The 18,953-nt window shown below is 42.4% G+C and overlaps 1 protein-coding gene across 1 annotated transcript in view; it reads right to left on the reverse strand.

Annotated features, from left to right (window-relative positions):
- ALKAL1 (ALK and LTK ligand 1) overlaps nucleotides 1–844 on the reverse strand; it is a 37,916-nt gene extending 37,072 nt beyond the window's left edge. Inside the window, exon 1 of the mRNA XM_053559606.1 lies at nucleotides 535–844. Within this exon, the coding sequence (XP_053415581.1) occupies nucleotides 535–721 (187 nt within the window). The 5' untranslated portion in view covers nucleotides 722–844. The remainder of the gene's footprint in view (nucleotides 1–534) is intronic.
- Nucleotides 845–18,953: the final 18,109 nt, after the last annotated feature.

Consider the following 18,953-nt stretch of genomic DNA (forward strand, 5'->3'; position numbering starts at 1 on the left):
GTGAGTGTCCAGAGCGTGTTTGGGAGCAGCCGGCGGCCCTGTGGGCCCTTCTAAACCGGCTGAGGAAAGGTCCTGGTCAACCTAAACCGCCTCCTGGACTCCGCTGTGGTCACCCACTGTCCGCGGCGAGCTGGAAGGCGGAGGGATGGGGCATCCCGAGCGTGTTCGGGTGTCCGCAGCCCGCAATCCTGGCTGATTCTCAAAAACCCCACAAGACCCAGAAGTGAGGCACAGGTGCATAATCCGTCTCCTATTCCTAGACAGGTGGGCAGAGACCCACGTCTTTCGGCTACTCTACCAATTTGTTTCCGAAATGAACTCCCACACCTGGGAAGGGGCAGATACAGCTTTGTCAACTGGGTTTTGTTCATTTTAATCCCAATTCATTATCTTTCCCCGAGAGCCAGGAATCTGCAGAGATGTCCGGTTCTCTGCCTAACTCAGGCTTCCCGCAGCCTCTTGCGGGGCTCGGGAGGAATCCGCTAAGACCCGGGCGCAGGGCGGGGGATGGACGGCCGGGACTTGACCTCTTACCTGCGTTCCGGGAGGCGCCGGGAGCCGGGCGGGCCCCGGCCGCGGGCAGGAAAAGCACAGGCCGCGGCTCCTGGTCGGCGGCTCGGGCGTCCCTGCGCCCCCGGGGCCTTCCGTGGACCCGGAGCGGGGACAGAGCCAGCGCGAGGAGGAGCGCGCGCAGCTGGACTCCGGGCTTAGCCAACCGCATGTCGGCGCGCTGGAGGGCAGCGGGGGACTCAGACTCAGGGAGGCTCCCTGGGCGGACCCGGAGGCCGAGAAAGGGACGGAGCGGCCCAGATCACAGCTGTCGGGTGGCCGAAGTGCTCGCAGCCCTCTTGTCCTGGGGCGTCGTCGGGCCGGACCTGCACTGGGACTCAGCCCGGCGCGCACAGGAGCCCTTGAGCCCCGCGGCGAGGGGCGGGGTCGGGAGGCGGGGCGGCGTCTGGAGACCCGGGATTGTGACGCCCCCGCCAGCCTCGGGCGCAGCGAGGTCCTCGGGCTGCCTACGGGAGGCCTCCTAAGGGTCCTGGGCACTGGGCTCCATTCGGGGGGAGCCTCTGTTCCGGGGGCTCCAGCCGTGTCGCACCCGCCCCGCCCCGTTTTACGGGTTTTCCGGGCAAGATTCCCGGAGCTGGCGGGTCCAGCAGAACCCGCGGCTTCTAGGTCCGGATGGAGGGATAAAGCGCTGAGGTTCGACCTGGGGAGGGCAGAAATTGCGATTCCCAAGATGGAAACTTGCGGAGATCACCCGCTCCGCAGAGAACCCCTGCCCGTCTCGGGAGCGCGGGCCGACCCGTCGCACCTGCCACGCCCTCCTCAGCCCCGAGGCCGGATCTGCCCGGAGGGCGGTTCTTCCCGGGGCGGACGGAGCCAAGCGGAGGACCCCGGAGGTCTGGAGCTCTGTCCAGGGACAGGGACGCGGGGCTCTGCTGGTGCCTTCCCGGGGCTCCTCTCAGAGTCATCTGTGAGCGCTTCTGCAGGTGAAATCGCCCAGGTTGACCAGTAAGCTCAAGGACGCACATGGATGGTTCTTTTTAAGTTAAGGAATTTTTTTTTAAGTGACATTATTTCCAACAATTTAAAAATGAAAATGAAGGCCACTCGTTCCGATTAAGACAAAAAGAGCGCCTCTGATCAAAACATGCTCTGTAAATTATTGTGGTAAAGCATCTGCCTGCTCTATCGCTTTATGTAACGTATTCTGAGAGCTACTGAAATTACTAGTTTATCAATGGATTTCTTATATGCAAAGTGGCAAATGGGTGAAAGAAAGAAGGAAGGAACAGCCAAGAGAAACCGAAGCCGCGTTATTCATTAAGGTTATTCATTAGGCATAGAACAACCTTAAATTACTCTCCAAAAGGACATCTCTTCCAAGATCCTGAAAAGCAATCCCAACTCCTTCACATGGATGATCTAGGTCTGGCGTTTCCAACAAGCCGAGGAAATTGGAGAAACAAAGCAAAGAGCCCTATAAAATCATGCCTGGTGTGAAACTCGTTTGAGAAGTTGTGCAGGTGAAGACTGCCGCTTCCAATCAAATCACTGTGAAAGGAGCGTAAAATCTGGTATTTCCTAAGCAGATGCATTGGCTTCCACGTGGGAGACGCGCAAGAGCCTTCTTGGGAAAATAAATGTAGAATGTCAAAGGCCGTAGTTAGGTGGAATACATTCTTAGAGTTCTACTAAAGTGAAATAAGAAAACGTTAGACATTTACAGACATTGAAAGCGTTTTAAAAATTAATTTTAATTAGAAAATAATAAGTTAGTGACTACTCTGAAAAAGCACCTGAGAATACTGTGAGGAATAATCCCGGAGAGCAGGGCGCAGAAACAGCAGGGAGAAAGGGACTCAGAATCCGCTCTGGGGTGGGGGCGCAAAACAAACCTGGAACTGGGATTATTTCCTGCTGTCCACATACTGAAAGTTAGAGGCAGCAAACCAATCAATGAAGTGTCTCTCTGTTTTGTTCATTGTACGTCCTTGAGTAGTTCTACTCCTCGCCCGAACTCTTCTAGTTAGTTTAGGGGCAACTAGAGGTCAGGAACACTTGCAACTCGGGGTCCTCTGCGTAGAACAACCGCTAAGGTTTTAAATAATTCAGTTTTTTGAAGTGTACATGATAAATGCTAGTTTTTAAGCCTTGAAACTCACACCATGTATTTTCTTCATAAAGTAGCACCCCTAAATATTTAGCATTAGCAAACCCTATGAAACATTTGAAATTACAACCACAAATTTAATATGGTTGATTTTTCTCAAGTATTTTTAAAAACAGACATCATTTCAAAAGGCATGAGTACTGGAAAATCCACTGTCCCCAAAATATTAAAAATAGAAACATTTTCTTAAAAACTATCATCCCTATTTTGTACCTTCTTACCTAAGGAGGTTGTTTTTCTGACCAAAAAGAATAGAAGTCCTGTTTCAGACCAACTTAGATTATTGAGCAGGGCTTATCTGTTAGAAATTCAGGACCTTGATTCCATTATGAATTCGGGGAACAGATCAGAAGAGTAACACAAAACCCTGAAGAACTTCCAAAATGATAAAGCCATGTTGAGGAGTCTTTGAAACTAGACTCCATCTTAATGTATTAAAACCCTTCATGTCCATATCCCCAGAACATGGTGTGTCGGACCTCACGCTGACCTTTTTTCTTTTAAACTATAATCTTTTATTAAACTTTTAAAATAATTTCTTTCACAGGTTTTTTTTATTATTTGTTTTTTATTTTTTATTTCATTTATTTATTTATTTTTGAGACAGAGCCTCAAGCTGTCACCCTGGGTAGAGTGCTGTGGCATCACAGCTCACAGCAACCTCCAGCTCCTGAGCTCAATGGATTCTCTTACCTCCACCTCCCAAGTAGCTGGGACTACAGACACCTGCCACAAAGCTAGGCTATTTTTTGGTTGCAGCCTTCATTGTTGTTTGGCAACGGGGCCTGGATATGAACCCGCCAGCTTAGGTGTATGTGGCTGGTGCCTTAGCCACTTGAGCCACAGGCGCCAAGCCTCTTTCACATTTTTTTCTGTCTATATTCATGAAATTTTATTCATGCGGCTATACCCACATGCACACTCACACACACACACACACACACACACCCATGGCAATGTCCATTACTTAATATTTTACCATCTGATTTGACGTAAACTTCATTCACATAGTATGAATTGGGCAACATATGGTGTTTTCTATAAATATGATTTTAAAATCACATCTAGTTTTTCTTTATTATAATACAAGATTTTCCCCTATTGAGTAACATTAAGAATTCATAACAATCTTCACAAAATTATGTATTCCTTTTTGAGGCCCAAACACCACCATCTGGCCAGCATCTCCTTCCTCTGTGGCACTCCACAGGGTCTGTGAAAGTGGCAAAGGAGGCCAGACATGTCTTGGCCACCTGATTCCTTCCTATCAGGGAGAGACCTTGAATTGGCCACTCTGTAGATTTTAGTGGCAATGAATGTCAGATTGTGCCACCTGAGACAACACAGCAGGTGTCAAAGGTCTAAGTATGAACGATCATGAGTTTGTGTAATTATTCCTAAGCCCTTAAAGTTACTTTTTCAAATGTGTTTTTAATTTTTCCTTTTGAAGCTACTAGCTCTTCAGAGTTTTCAGTATGTGCCTGTGGGTGATATGTATGTATGTGTGAGGGAGAGAGAGAGAAATTTATACAATTTATACAGTAGAATGAAAAGAAAAGGAATGGGGAAGAAGAGTGGGATCATTTGTAATATTTATATTACAAGGGGAGGGGAGTACTATGCTATATTTTTTTTTTGAGACTGAGTCTCACTCTGTCACTCCAGGAAGAATACCGTCCTCACAGCAACCTCAAACCCCTGGCTTTAAGTGATCCTCTTGCCTCAGCCTCCCTGAGTAGTTTGGGACTAAAGGCATGCACCACCATGTCTAGCTAGATTTTTCTATTTTTAGTAGAGACAGAGTCTTGCTTTTCTCACGCTGGTCTCCAACTCCTGAGCTTGAGCAATCTACCTGCCTCAGCCTCCCAGAGTGCTAGAATTACTGGCATGAGCCACTGTTCCTGGTCATTTATAATCTAAACAAATAAATAATAGGCATATTTATGAACTAACTTATTTCCTATAAAAAACTGTTTTTATGACAACCTGTAATTTCCACAGGTAACATGAAGCTTTTTGTTTGGTATGTGCTTAGTGGTCATCATTCTGTATTTCTTATCATCTTAGAAAAAAGAAAGAATTTTACAAGGCAGCATCTAAACAAGGAAAATGTATTTAGGCCCGAGGAAATTAGGAAACTACTTTCTCTCGGAGCAAGACTCCTTGTCCATATTTCCCTCTTGACCAAGGCCAGGCAAGAAGAGAATGATACAGCAACTTACGCTGCCTGCTGCTCCTGAGTGAGGGACGCTCAGCGCCGATTCCACGCTGACAACTTCTGCCAAAGCAGGGGACAACCTGGACTTCATAGAAGGGCTAGTTTGGATACAAACACAGATGATGGCGCTGCAAGAAGTGGCCGCCCTGAGTGCATTGGGAGAACTTTTTAAATATTACTAAATTATGCCAGAATTATAAGAAGCTTCCTTTATGAATTTCTGTGCACTTCCCTGTTGCATATTTCATTTGCTCTAGCTTACATCACTGTTATGACTCTGAATCAACTAAGTGGCATCCTTAAAGAGAGAGGAAAACATCATATTTATAATTCTACGGCAAGGACATCACAAACATTCTATTCATGTTTTTGAGCTGAGATACTCAGATACAAATATAAAAAACAGATATGTTCTTAAGGAACTGTTTGAAGAATTACAAACTTTAACCAAGTTTTTCCTATGCTGAGGGCACATAAAACTTCCAAGTGATTGGGAATAATTCGCAAAAGTAAAAGATTGGAATTTAGTTTAAAAGTATTTCATAAACTCTGATATGTAATGCTATACAGAGTGAAACCGAATTATAAGGCAACACCCTGATTGTGAACGGGAAACAAGATGGCATATGTTGAAATGTCAGAATAAGATAGACACACAATGACAACAAAATATGACAGACACGATGACTCTAAGTAAGAGAGTCAGATTGCAATAATTCATATATTGCAATAAATTGCAGTAAGTCATATATTGAGGTGAAAGAGGAAGTGGATACACATGCTATTAAAAAATTCAAAAAATGCTTTTAATATGTCCAAGTGACATAAATAAAATGTAACATTGAAAATGCTCTTGAACACTTTAATGACTGTTGAATGGTCCTTAAAAGAATACAAATTAGTCATAATACATGGCACCAGCAATTGTTCAGCTGATGTTGACTCAAGTGAGAATGGAATTCAGGAAGCAGTTGAACATGGTGGTTCAGAAAACAGGCCCTGAAATGAGTCTGCCTGGGTTCGAATCCCACCTCCACCAATTGACAACTGCACAACCTGAAGGGGGGTACCGAACTCTCTCCAAGCCTCAGTTTTCCCACTATAGGATAGAATAATAATCCACCCCCTTAACAGGACTGCCGTGTCTAAGCTAGACTTAGTTTTAAGCTCCTTTGAAGTAAGTACCACAGCAGAGATTTCAGATTTGATTATCTGCTCTGATTCAGCGCACTAAGACAGCAGCTCATGGTTTTCACCTCCAGCAACATGAATAACATTTTCTTTCTTTGGAGAGATCTGAACCTTCTAACATTTGAAAAGGTGGCCGCAGAGGGCTTTTGCCCACAAACAAATATTTGCTTTTAAGAAGAAAGATGTTCCTACCCACTTCATACCAACTCACCCATTTCCGAAAAGTAGGCTTAAAACTTGAGAGTTTGTTGGAAATGCCACCGGCATCTGAGGTTGAAAGCTCTCAGAGATGCTGGATCTGTGGATTTCCCCTTTAGACCACATCTAAAGTTCCCCTCCTGTGGCATTCTTTCTAGAAGATCCACACCCCACCACCTTTCCAACCAGTGACAATAAAATTAAGTCCTACCAAATTCCTCCTCTGGGGACCTCGCATTGCTCTTGACCTTATTAGCAGACAGCCGCTTGGCGTGCGCAATCTCCCAAATCCTCTCTTACATTTTCTAGCCTGAAGTCAGGGCATTTACTTTTTATTCTCCCTCAGTACTTTGAATAGAGCTCAGTAAATATTTTGGCTGATTGGAGAGGGTGAGAGAAAATCCACATCCTTCTTACCCCTACACTGTAAAATGTTTCTCTTCTTGGGTAGGGCAACATTATTCACCAATAGATGGCAGTGGAGATTTAATTTCTTGACAGATTATTGTAATAGAAAATCAGTACCTTGCCAAAAATGCCTAATTTCACTTTTCATCTCTGCAATAATTTTCGACCAACTTCCAATAGTCTTGCCATCCCTGTCAGCTCTATCTGCCACGGCCCTACAAGACCACTGCCCAAACAAGTTGAGCAGCTTCTTCACTAGGCTCCCCACTCTCAACCCTCTTCCAAACCACCCCTGGTATTTCTACCAAATCACGTTCATAAAAGTTGATCTGTACATATACCACAATTTATTAATCCATTCGTGGATGGATGGGCACTTGGCTTTTTTCCATGACTTAGCAATTATGAATAGGGCTGCCCTATTCATAATTGCTAAGTCATGGAAAAAAGCCAAGTGCCCATCCATCCACGAATGGATTAATAAATTGTGGTATATGTACACCATGGAATACTATGCAGCCTTGAAGAAAGATGGAGACTTTACCTCTTTCATGTTTACATGGATGGAGCTGGAACATATTCTTCTCAGTAAAGTGTCTCGAGAATGGAAGAAAAAGTATCCAATGTACTCACCGCCACTATGAAACTAATTTAGGACCTTCACGTGAAAGCTATAACCAAGTTACAACCTAAGAATAAGGGGAAGGGGGAAAGGGTGGGGAGGGAGGGGGAGGTGGGTAGAGGGAGGGGCATTGAAAGGATCACACCTGCGGTGCATCTTACAAGGGTACATGTGAGGCTTGGTAAATGTGGAATGTAAATGTCTTAGCAAAGTAACTAAGAAAATGCCAGGAGGGCTATGTCAACTAATGTGATGAAAATGTGTCAAATGGTCTATGAACCAAGTGTATGGTGCCCCATGATCATATTGATGTACACAGCTATGATTTAATAAAAAAAAAAATTAAATTAAATTAAATTAAATTAAAAACAAGTTGATCTGATCGTGCCAGTCTCCTGCTCAAGCTTCATGGTGCTTCTCAGGTTTACAATGTAAAGTCTAAATAAACTGGTTTTCAAAACCGTCATCATTTGGAACCTTCCTAATTTTTGCTCTTACTTTCTTATCCAGCTGCACCGGTCTTCTCAATTGCTTGTTTTTCCAAGCCAGGGTATTCCATTGCTCTGCACCTGATATATCCATAGAATATCTGTTATTCAGATAACACGTATTATGCAAAGGTACACACATGGATAAATCCTGCATGTGTGACACACATGCAGACATCCTTATACTCACCCCTTGCCATTCCCTGCAGCCTGCCCGGTTGAAATTTACTTCTCCGTTCCTTATTCCCAACACACTCCGTACCTTTAAGGCTTTCCGTCTCACCAGGATCATTTTTCAGGATAAGATGAGAGACATGTGCTCTCTTGTAAAATGCTGTAAACCCCCAGAGAGACAGAGGGATACATGCAGGAGAGAGTACACACATAAAACGTCAGCTGAAAAGTTTAACACATTGTCCTGTGTCTTGATTACAAAATGCCTGCCAACGCCATCACAAAGAAGCGAAGACAAGTCCATGGAGGAAAGAGAGTCTTTTCAAAAAATGGTGCTGATGACATTGACTTATATGAAAAAAAAGACACGGACCATACGCCTTACACAAATACGTAAAATGGATAACACACCTAACTAAATATAAAATGCAAAACTATAACTTCTTTTTTTTTTTAGAGACAGAGTCTCACTTTATCGCCCTTGGTAGAGTACTGTGGCGTCACAGCTCAAAGCAAGCTGCAACTCCTGGGCTTAGGCAATGCTCTTGCCTCAGCCTCCCGAGTAGCTGGGACTACAGGTGCCCAGCTATTTTTTGTTGCTGTTGCAGTTTGGCCAGGGCCAGGTTCAAACCCTCCACCCTCGATATAGGGAGCCAGCACCCTACCCTCTGAGCCACAGGTGCTGCCCACAAAAATGTAACTGCTAGAAGAAAACCTAGGTTGGCAGCTACTCGGGAGGCTGAGGCAAGAGAATCGCCTAAACGCAGGAGTTGGAGGTTGATGCCACAGCAGTCTACCCAGGGCAATAAAGTGAGACTCTGTCTCTTAAAAAAAAGAAAACCTAGGTCGGAAGAAAATCCAGAGTTTAATGGTAAGTGTTTAATTACATTACAAAAGGTATGTGTAATTCATGACAAAATTGATAATTTTGACTTTATTAACATTAAAACTTTTGCTCTGTGAAGGACTCTACTAAGAGAATGAAAAGACAGGCCATACACTAGGAGAAAATATTTGTAAAACATATAGCTGATAGGGCCTGGCATGGTGACTCATGTCTTTAATCCTAGTACTCTGGGAGGCTGAGACGGGTGGATTGCTTGAAGTCAGGAGTTCGAGACCAGCTTGAGCAAGAGCCAAACCCATCTCTAAAACCTAGGGTGTTGTGATGGGCACCTGTAGTCCCAGCTACTCAGGAGGCTGAGGCAAGAGGATCACTCAAACCCAGGAGTTGAAAGTTACTGTGAGCTATATGACACCATGGCCCTCTACCAAGGGTAACAAAGTATGACTCTGTCTCAAAAAAAACTATATTTATATATCTCTGAGAAAGAACTTGAATCCAAAATATAGAAAAAACTCTTAAAACTCAACAGTAAGAAAACAAACAATTTGGGCCAGGCACGGTGGCTCACGCCTGTAATCCTAGCACTCTGAGAGGCCGAGGCAGATGGATTGCCTTAGCTCATAGGTTGAAGGCCAGCTTGAGCCAGAGGGAGACCTCGTCTCTAAAAATAGCCCAATGTTGTGGCAAGCGCCTGTAGTCCCAGATACTTAGGAGGCTGAGGCAAGAGAATCACTTGAGCCCAAGAGTTTGAGGTTGCTGTGAGCTATGACGTCACAGCACTCTACAAAGGACAACAAAGTGAGACTGTCTCAAAAAAAAAAGAAAGACAGAAAAGAAAAGAAAACACACAACTCAATTTAAAATAAACAAAAGATCCAAACAGATATCCCACCAAAAAAAATAATAAGATGGAAAATAAGCATATGAAAAAGTATCCCACATCATTAGTAATTAGGGAATTGCAAACTCAAATGATAATGACGTAGCAATACAGGCCTACCAGAATAGTTAAAAACCAAAAAACTAACATATCAATTGCTGGAGCAGCAAGAATTCTTATTACTTACTGGTAGAAATACGAAATGTTCCAGCCACTTTGGAAGACAGTTTGGTAGTTTCTTACAAAGCTAAACATAATCTTAATATACAGTCCAAAATTCATACTCCTGTGTCTTTACCCAACTGATTTGAAAAATTATTGCATGAAAATGTTTGCAGGGCGGCGCCTGGGGCTCAAGGAGTAGGGCGCCGGTCCCATATGCCGGAGGTGGCGGCTTCAAACCCAGCCCCGGCCAAAAATCACAAAAAAAAAAAAAAAAAGAAAATGTTTGCAGCAGCCTTACTTATCATTGCCAAAAACTGGACTCAGTTAAGATGTCTTTCAATGGGCAAATACATAACAAACTGTGGTATATCCAGTCAATGAAATATTATTCAGCAATAAAAACAAATTAGCTATCAAGCTACGAAAAGACATAGTTGAATTGGAAATGCATACTGATGAGAGGAAGAAGGCAGGCTGAAAAGGCTACATACTGTATATGATTCCAATGATTGGACATTTTGGAAAATTATGGCAATAGTAGAGACCTCAGTGATTGCAGGTGGCTCAAAGTGGGGAGAAGTGTTTGTATAGATGAAATACAGGGCACTTTTGGAGTAGAGTATTCAGATTTTCCAAAAATGATTTAAAAGTTCATAGAATCCCAGGATGGAACATTCAATAGAATGTAACAAAATGGTCTAACAGTATTACCACTATATAAAACAACTTTACTGAATGGGATAGAGGTGCCAAACTAGGTAACACTGGAAAAGAATGGGCTCTGTAACATTAAAAGCAAAGGGCTTAACACAATAACTAAGAAAATGCCATGAAGGCTATGTTAACCAGTTTGATGAAAATATTTCAAATTGTATATAAAACCGGCACACTGTACTCCATGACTGCATTAATGTATACAGCTGTGATTTAATAAAAAAAAAAAAAAACATAGAAATTGTACCATGTAACTTCTCAGACCACAGTGGGATAAAATTAGACTCAATTCCAATAGAAGCACTCATCTCTAAACAAAATCATGGAAATTAAACAACCTGCTGCTGAATGATCGCTGCTTCAAGAAGGAAATTAAAATGGAAATCAAAATATTCTTTGAACTAAGTAATAAAGGGGACACAAATTACCAAAATCTGTGGGATATAGCTAAAGCAGTCCTGAGAGAAAAATTTATAGCCATAAATGCCTACATTCAAAAGAAAGAAAGATCACAGATCAACTTAATGAATCAACTCAAGAAACTGGAAATGAAAGAGCAAACCAATTCCAAACCTGGTGAAGAAAAGAAATAACCAAGGTCTGGCCAGGCGTGGTGGCTCACACCTGTAGTCCCAGCGCTGTGGGAGGCCGAGGCGGGTGGATTTCCTGAGCTCAGAGGTTCAAAACCCATATGAGCAGCAGTGAGCCAGAGTAAGACCCCGTCTCTACCAACAACATCAAAAACAGCCAGCACCGCAGGAGAAAGAAGAAAATCAACAAAAAAGGAGTACTTCAAACAAACATGAACAAGCACACTGAAATTAAAAATAAAAAAAAAAGAAATAACCAAGGTCAGAGCAGTACTAAATAAAATTAATAACAACGACAACAACAAAAGCAAAGGGAGCTACCCATGAGCACTGTAAACCAGTTGACAATGTTTCTTCTCATGTGGTCACGATGTGATGCTTCCACACATGGACAGTGGAGCCAAATGGGTAAGTAAATGGATGTGGGTGGTGAGGCCGGGTTCCTCATTGTTGGAGTGGAATTTATAAATAAACAAGAGAAGAAGCTAGAATGCTCCATATGATACTGGATTAGAGTTGGTAACTTCTGTATGAACTCATGTTTAGCCTACTATAGGTACAAATGGTTACAATTACATATAGAAATTCTTAGAGATGTATGTCTATACACGGGTGGGTATACACACGTATTACCTAACTCTGTCAGCTCAGAGGTCTAGATGCTCCAGTAATAAGGACCACACCTAAAGTCCAGAACTTGGTTTCTAGAAGCATTCTTCAATAAAAGAAACCTAGATTCCTTAAACAAATAGCTGATTCTAATGTTAGGACAGGAAATACACAAGAAGAGCCCAAAGCATCTTGTAGTGCCAAAAGTAAGGAAGGACTGGAAAATAAAATATATGCGTACATAAGCAACCATGAGGGGAAGGTATTTGTCAATGGGTTACAGGAGCCAACTTAAAGAGCTTCTAATGGCCAAAACTGGAATAATTTAAGTAATAAAATAAAATAGTGCTAGACTATCATTCAATGTATAAAATAAACATTCATAAATCTGTACTGGTATAAATAATTCAATAAATAGGAAGGAAGAGACTAGCTTCCCATGGAGAAAAATTCTGAATAATTCATATAGAATCTATTCCCCCAGGGAAGGGAAGCACAAATCCTTAAATCTTAAATTTAGGCTGAGCTTAGTGACCTCCTTCCAAGGAGCACAGTCTGGGAAGGAGGGAAGGAGTCAGACACCTGACAGGTGATGAAGGTCAGCACAAACACTGACACCATGTTCACAGCGTGCATCCTCGATAGGATGGGCTAAAAATGGCTCTGTAACTTTCTGCTCTTTCTCCCTGGAACTCATAATCCCAGTTTAATCATGAGAAAAATACTAGACAAATCTCAGTTGCGGGACACTCACAAAATACCTGAATAAAACTTTCAAGGTTGTCAGAAACACCAAAAGTCTGAAAAATTCTCATAGCTAAAAGGATCCTTAGAAAACACATCAGGTTGGGCATGGTGGCTCATACCTGAAATCCCAGAACTTTGAAAGGCGGAAGCCAGGAATTCAAGACCATCCTAGAAATATAGCTAGCCCTATTTCTATAAAAAAAAAAAAAAAGAGAGAGAGAGAGAGAGAGAAATTAGCCGGGCATGGTGGCGTGTACTTCCAGCTACTTGGGAGGCAGAGACAGGAGGAGCACTTGAACCTAGAAGTTCAAGTGTGCTATGATCTCGATTGTGAATAGCCTCTGCACTCTAGCCTGGGCAACACAGTGTGTCCCTGTGTCTTAAAAATTAAAACTAAAATTCTGTAAATTAAAGGATAATTCCACTAAATGAATAATTTTCCTGCCCCCAATACCAATAGACACTTTATTGACAAACCCCTGAGATGGAATTAAGTATTGTTTTAATTTTCCAAGTGTATAAACTATCCAATCACGGAAGCAAATTGTACAATTATTTCCATCTTGGTGTGATGTCCTTTCTTACATACTGAGATTACTCTTTCTTATATTATTGTCACTTTCTTCGATAAAGTCCTGTGAAATAGTTAGAAAAGTTGCCTCATATTACAAATCAGTACTTGAGAAGAATAGTTGTGTGAGACCCTTGCATGAGTCAGATGCCATTTCTATCCCAATTCTGTGCTTGTTTTTCTATGTGTGAAGCAAGCAAATTTTCTCTGTGTGAACGTGTCTTAGTTTGGAAGAACATCTGAAATCAGGATCTGAGTCTCTCACTCTCACACTGACTCCTAATTATTGTTTGTGGTTTTGTGGGGGTTTTTTGGAGACATTTCGCCCTAGGTAGAGTGCCTTGGCATCCTAGCTCACAGCAACCTTAAACTCTTGGGCTCAAGTGATTCTCTTTCTTCAGCCTGCCGAGTAGCAGGACTACAGGTGCCTGCCACAACACCCTGCTAGTTTTAGAGACGGGTCCTCACTCTTGCTCAGGCTGGTCTCGAACCCGTGAGCTCAGGCAACCCACCTCGGCCCCCTAGAGTGCTGTGATTACAGGTGTGAGCCACCGTGCCTGGCTTTGACTCCTCATGGGAGGAGCCACCACAGCAGGGGGAAGAGAAGTCTAGTGCTGATCACTTACATAAATCACATTATTCTTCCTCTCACTCACTGAAAAGAACGTGCAGTTTTATTGTCACAAGACAGATGTTTATTGATTTTAAGTTAATTATATTTTAAGAGAAAATGTAGTTGTTTGCCTTTCCTGATAGTTAATTCTTACATCATATCCTTTATCAGTTGCAATCTTCTGTAAAGACCAAGTGATAACTGAAATATATACTTTGATTTTTTTTTTTTAATTTGCATGGGAAATTTTATTTAGGACAACTTCAAAAGTTGCTTTCTGAAGTAATAGCATCAACAATACAAATGAAAACAGTTGACTTCACAATATTTCAGGTAAGAGATTCCTGGTTAATTTAATTTTGTGGTGAACTCAAGGTTCACCATCCACCATATTTCCTTTCTCATCTTGTTTTTGAAGTGGAATCTAAACCATGGAAACATTAACATACCCAGCAGGAAAACAGCGGTTGAACATACTGGCCGGGGCACTCCGCCATTGACAAGTGGGAGCACACAAAAGGCCAAATTAGATACAAAATTCTCTTGATAAACTTGGGCCCTAGGAGAAAAAAAGCCAAATAGTTTTAAAGAGTACATCCTTAGGGCAGTGCCTGTGGCTCAAAGGAGTAGGGCGCCAGCCCCATATGCTGGAGGTGGGAGGTTCAAACCCAGCCCCAGCCAGGAACTGCAAAAAAAAAAAAAAAAAGAGTATATCCAGATATCCCTAAAGCTTTCCCCCCCACTTTGAGGATTTTTCTTTTCAGATAACTAGCCAATGATTTATTTATTTTTAATTTCAAATTAATATGAGGTACAGATTTTTAGAATACATTGTTCTCATGACATAAAATTCAGGTTGTAGTTGAGCCCTTCTCCCAGGGTGTGTGCTGAGCACCCTCACATTCGCACATTAGGTGAGATCTTGCCAATCGCCATCCCTCTGCCCTTTCCCCACCCCTCGCTAGACTCTATTTGTGTTTTATCACTCATGTGGGCAGCCCTGCCCTGCCTTTAGGAGTTATTTCTCTCTAGTCTTCTCCAAGCTAGGACAGTTTCTCAGTCTTTTGTTTTTCATGATTTTGATAATTTTCAAAAGCTCCAACCATTTAGTTTGTAGAATGTCCCTCAGTTTGGATTTTCTGATGCCTCTTTGTGATCAAATTTTGCCCATGCGTTTTGACAAGAATAGCATAGCCATGACAGTGAGCCCATCTCAGGGTGTCTTTCCAGGAGGCACGAGCCACTGCTTCGTCTCCTCACTGCTTTTAAGTGCACTTGACCCCTTCCAGATAGCTACACAGTACATTTACTAATCTTGCGATTAATAGATACCCTATGGGGTGAAATTTCACCCCCAAATATCTTGTTTCTCATACTTTCCAAAATACTCAGAATATTAAGGAGGTACATATGTTAAGACCAAATTCCACCACTGAGAGATCACCAGACACACCTGCAAAAAACACAGGAGTGACTTTATTCAAGCATGCTTGGGCCGTACCTCTGGCAGGACTCTGCTCAGAGGGGACGACCCCAAGGTAGAAATGATGGTGGGTTTTATACTCTTTGGCGTGATGCATTTTGGGTTTCCTGGGGGAACCAGGGCTGAGTTGGGGGGTTGGTCTGTGCAGGGACTGAGGTAACTTAGGAGGTTTAGGATTGGCTGGCTCTATCCGGGACTGGCCCTACCTGGAGGCTGTGAGAACAAAGGAGTGCATGTTGGATTGGCTGGCTCTATCTGCAACTGACCCTGCTGGAGGCTGGGAGACTCAGGAGGGCAGGCTTTCCCTGGTTGTGGCTGGGGCACCAGGGCCAACTTTCACCCAGCGGGCGGCCACTGAGAATCTCTCAGCCCCTGATGAAAGACTGGCTCTGCCCCCCACCTTCCTCACCCTGCTAACTAGCCTTTTTACCTTCTCTCTCTCTTATATCCCCTATGTCTCCCATTGCCCTTAACATCTCTGGGTGGGAGTTAGTTAACACTGTAGCGTTGCAGTTAAAACCCTCTCTTTCCAGCAATTAAAGAGTTACTACAAAGTTTGTTAAAAACTATTTTTTCTGGCTGCAAAAAAGAAACCTGTGGTTGCTATGTTACAAGTAGTCTTGAGATAAGGTGCTGGCATTCCGCAGAAGACCCAAGGTCAATTACTCATTTAGAACTAGAGAAAAAAATGGTCTTCTTAAACTGTGGCCGTTTCCCCGCCCCACCGCAGGGTTAGGATTCGCCGCCGGGCCCTTCACATATGTCTTTGGTTATGCTTGAGTCTGTAATGCTTGAGTCAATACTGGAAGTATCCCCATCACCCAAATAGTGTTTCTTATATCCATAGGGTAGATTTTCTACCCTCCATCCTTCTTGGTTTCCAATGACTTTTACTTCCATTTGTGCACATGTGGCCTGTTAGCTCAAATTCTACACACTGTTGACTGGCAATTTTACTCAGAAACTATCTTTGTTACCAGGTAACTTGTGACCAGTGAGCAATGTTTTAATTGCAAGTACATGTGTGTTTGTTTTTCCATTCTTTTGATACTTCGCTTAAAGATAATGGTCTCCTGTTACATCCAAATTGCTAAAAAAGGTATTAATTCATCCTTTTTATAGCTGAGTAATACTCCATGTCGTACATGGATTAATCCACATGAGTGGATTAACAAAATGTATTGATAGGCACTTGGGTTTATTCCATCTCTTCAAAATTGTGAATTGTGCTGCAATGAACATCCAACTACAGGTGTCTTTTTGATAAAATGACTTATTTTCCTTTGGAAAAGAGGGGATTGATGGATCAAATGGTAGGTCTACGTTTAGCTGTTCAAGGGATTTCCTTACTGTTTTCCATAGAGGTTGTACTAACTTGCAGTCCTACCAAAAGTGTACAAGTGTTCCTTTCTCTCTGCATCCACATCGTCATCTATTGCTTTAGATTTTTTTTTTTTTTTTTTTGTAGAGACAGAGTCTCACTGTACCGCCCTCGGGTAGAGTGCCATGGCGTCACACGGCTCACAGCAACCTCTTAACTCTTGGGCTTCGCGATTCTCTTGCCTCAGCCTCCCGAGCAGCTGGGACTACAGGCGCCCGCCACAACACCCGGCTATTTTTTGGTTGCAGTTTGGCCAGGGCTGGGTTTGAACCCGCCACCCTCGGCATATGGGGCTGGCGCCCTACTCACTGAGCCACAGGCGCCGCCTGCTTTAGATTTTTTTTAATAGAAGCCATTCTAAGGAGCAAGGTGATATCTCACTGTGGTTTTAATTTGCATTTCCCTGATAATTAGTGATGCTGAGCTTTTTTTTAATGTATATTGGCCATTTGTCTATCTTTTTTTGAAAACCTTCTGTTCAAATCTTTTGCCTACTTTTTAATGTTTTTTTCCTGGCTGATTTGTTTGCATTCTTTGTAGGTTCTGGATATTAGCTCTTCAGCAAATGTACAGTTTGATGTGAAAATTAGATAGCCACCTGCAGAAGAAAGAAACAGGATCCATATCTCTCACCACTCACAAAAATTAATAAAAGATGGTTAAAAGCAGAGGTCCTCAAACTTTTTAAACAGGGGGCCAGTTTACTGTCCCTCAGACAGTTGGAGGGCTGGACTATACTTTAAAAGCAAAAACTATGAACAAATTCCTATGCACATTGCACATACCTTATTTTGAAGTAAAAAAAAAACAAAATGGGAACAAATACAATCACACTGCCTCATGTGGCCTGCGGGGCCGTAGTTTGAGGACCCCTGGTTAAAAGACTTAAATGTAAGGCATGAAACCATAGGAATTGTAGAAGAAAGAATGTAGGAAAAACTCTTTTAGACATCAGCCTACATAAACAATTTATGACTAAAACATCAAGAGCTATTACAGCAACAACAAAAATAAATAAGTGGGACTTGATGAGATTAAACAGCTTCTGCACAGCTAAGGAAATAATCAATGTAGCAAATCAACAAACTACAGAATGAGAGAAAGTCCTGAATGTACTTGAATCTGCTAATTTTAGCATCCATTGATGACTGCTGTTCTCAACAACTACTGTGCGTTTGTTAAATAGCGCTTTTCTATCCTTATCAATACTTTTACAGTATTGAAAGGGATGCCTTTTTGTTCATTTTGTTTGAAACAGAGTCTCACTCTGTCACACTGGGTAGAGCACTGTGGCTTCATAGCTCACAGTAGCAACCTCAAACTCCTGGGCTCAAGAAATGCTCCTGCCTCAGCCTCCTGAGTAGCAGGGACTACAGGTGTGTGCCACCACACTCAGCTACTTTTTTTCTATTTTTAGAAAAGATAGAGTCTCACTTTTGACTAGGCTGGTCTCAAACTGCTGAGCTCAAGCAATCCATCTCCCTCAGCCTCCCAGAGTGCTAGGATTACAGCTGTGAGCCACCTCACCCAGCCTTAAAAGGGGTGTTTTTGATTAATCCTACTCTTTTGAGGGCTCTGGGTGGCCCAAGGCTTGTTGTGTAGACCACCACCAGAGAACCAGTAAAACACATCCTATGGCTCAGAATGTTATGAAGTGTCACTATGGTAAGTTCACTCAGGAGCAGTTCTGTGTGTGTTTGTACAGTTTTGACTTCCTTCCTAATGAGGACCTGAACCATGGAGAATCAGGAGTGTTTGAAGTTTTAGTCAGTGTTTGAAGTGTAGTCAGAGGCCAGGATTTGGAAGCAACTTCTCCATTTTCTAATGTGTGACTTTGGGCAAATCGTGGCAGGGGTTGAGTCTTCCCTCCCTTATCAGCAGAGCAAGGTAATGCTGGTATCTACTGTGCCCACCTCACAAAGAATGGATGAGGCTCTTCTGAGCTCGTGAAGCAGGGAAGCAATTGTTGTTTTAACTACAACTCACATAAATACTTTTTGTTATTATGAGCCATAAGCAAATTTTGTCAATTGTCATTTTTAGAAATAAAAGGAATTAACCCTCATTGCTTAGGATTCTCTAAAGGAAGTACTACCTTCTACTCAGATTGTCAAAATATTTAAATACAATTAAAATAATGGGGAAGCTGACTTTTTCCTCAACAAACTATGAGTTTAGATGCTATTTCTTGTTGCATTTGATCTATTCAACAACAAAAAGAATGTTCATTTATAATAAATTTCAAGAAATACAATTCGAGCTATAAATTATAGATAGAAATATTATTTATTGCTTTAAATAAACCATTCATGTGATGGTTTATTTCTTATGAATGTACTCTGTGCCACAAGTTAAATTAATGAATTTTTTCTGAGTG

This window comes from Nycticebus coucang, chromosome 13 (genome assembly GCF_027406575.1).
Source record: "Nycticebus coucang isolate mNycCou1 chromosome 13, mNycCou1.pri, whole genome shotgun sequence".
In the NCBI taxonomy this organism is placed as follows: domain Eukaryota; kingdom Metazoa; phylum Chordata; class Mammalia; order Primates; family Lorisidae; genus Nycticebus; species Nycticebus coucang.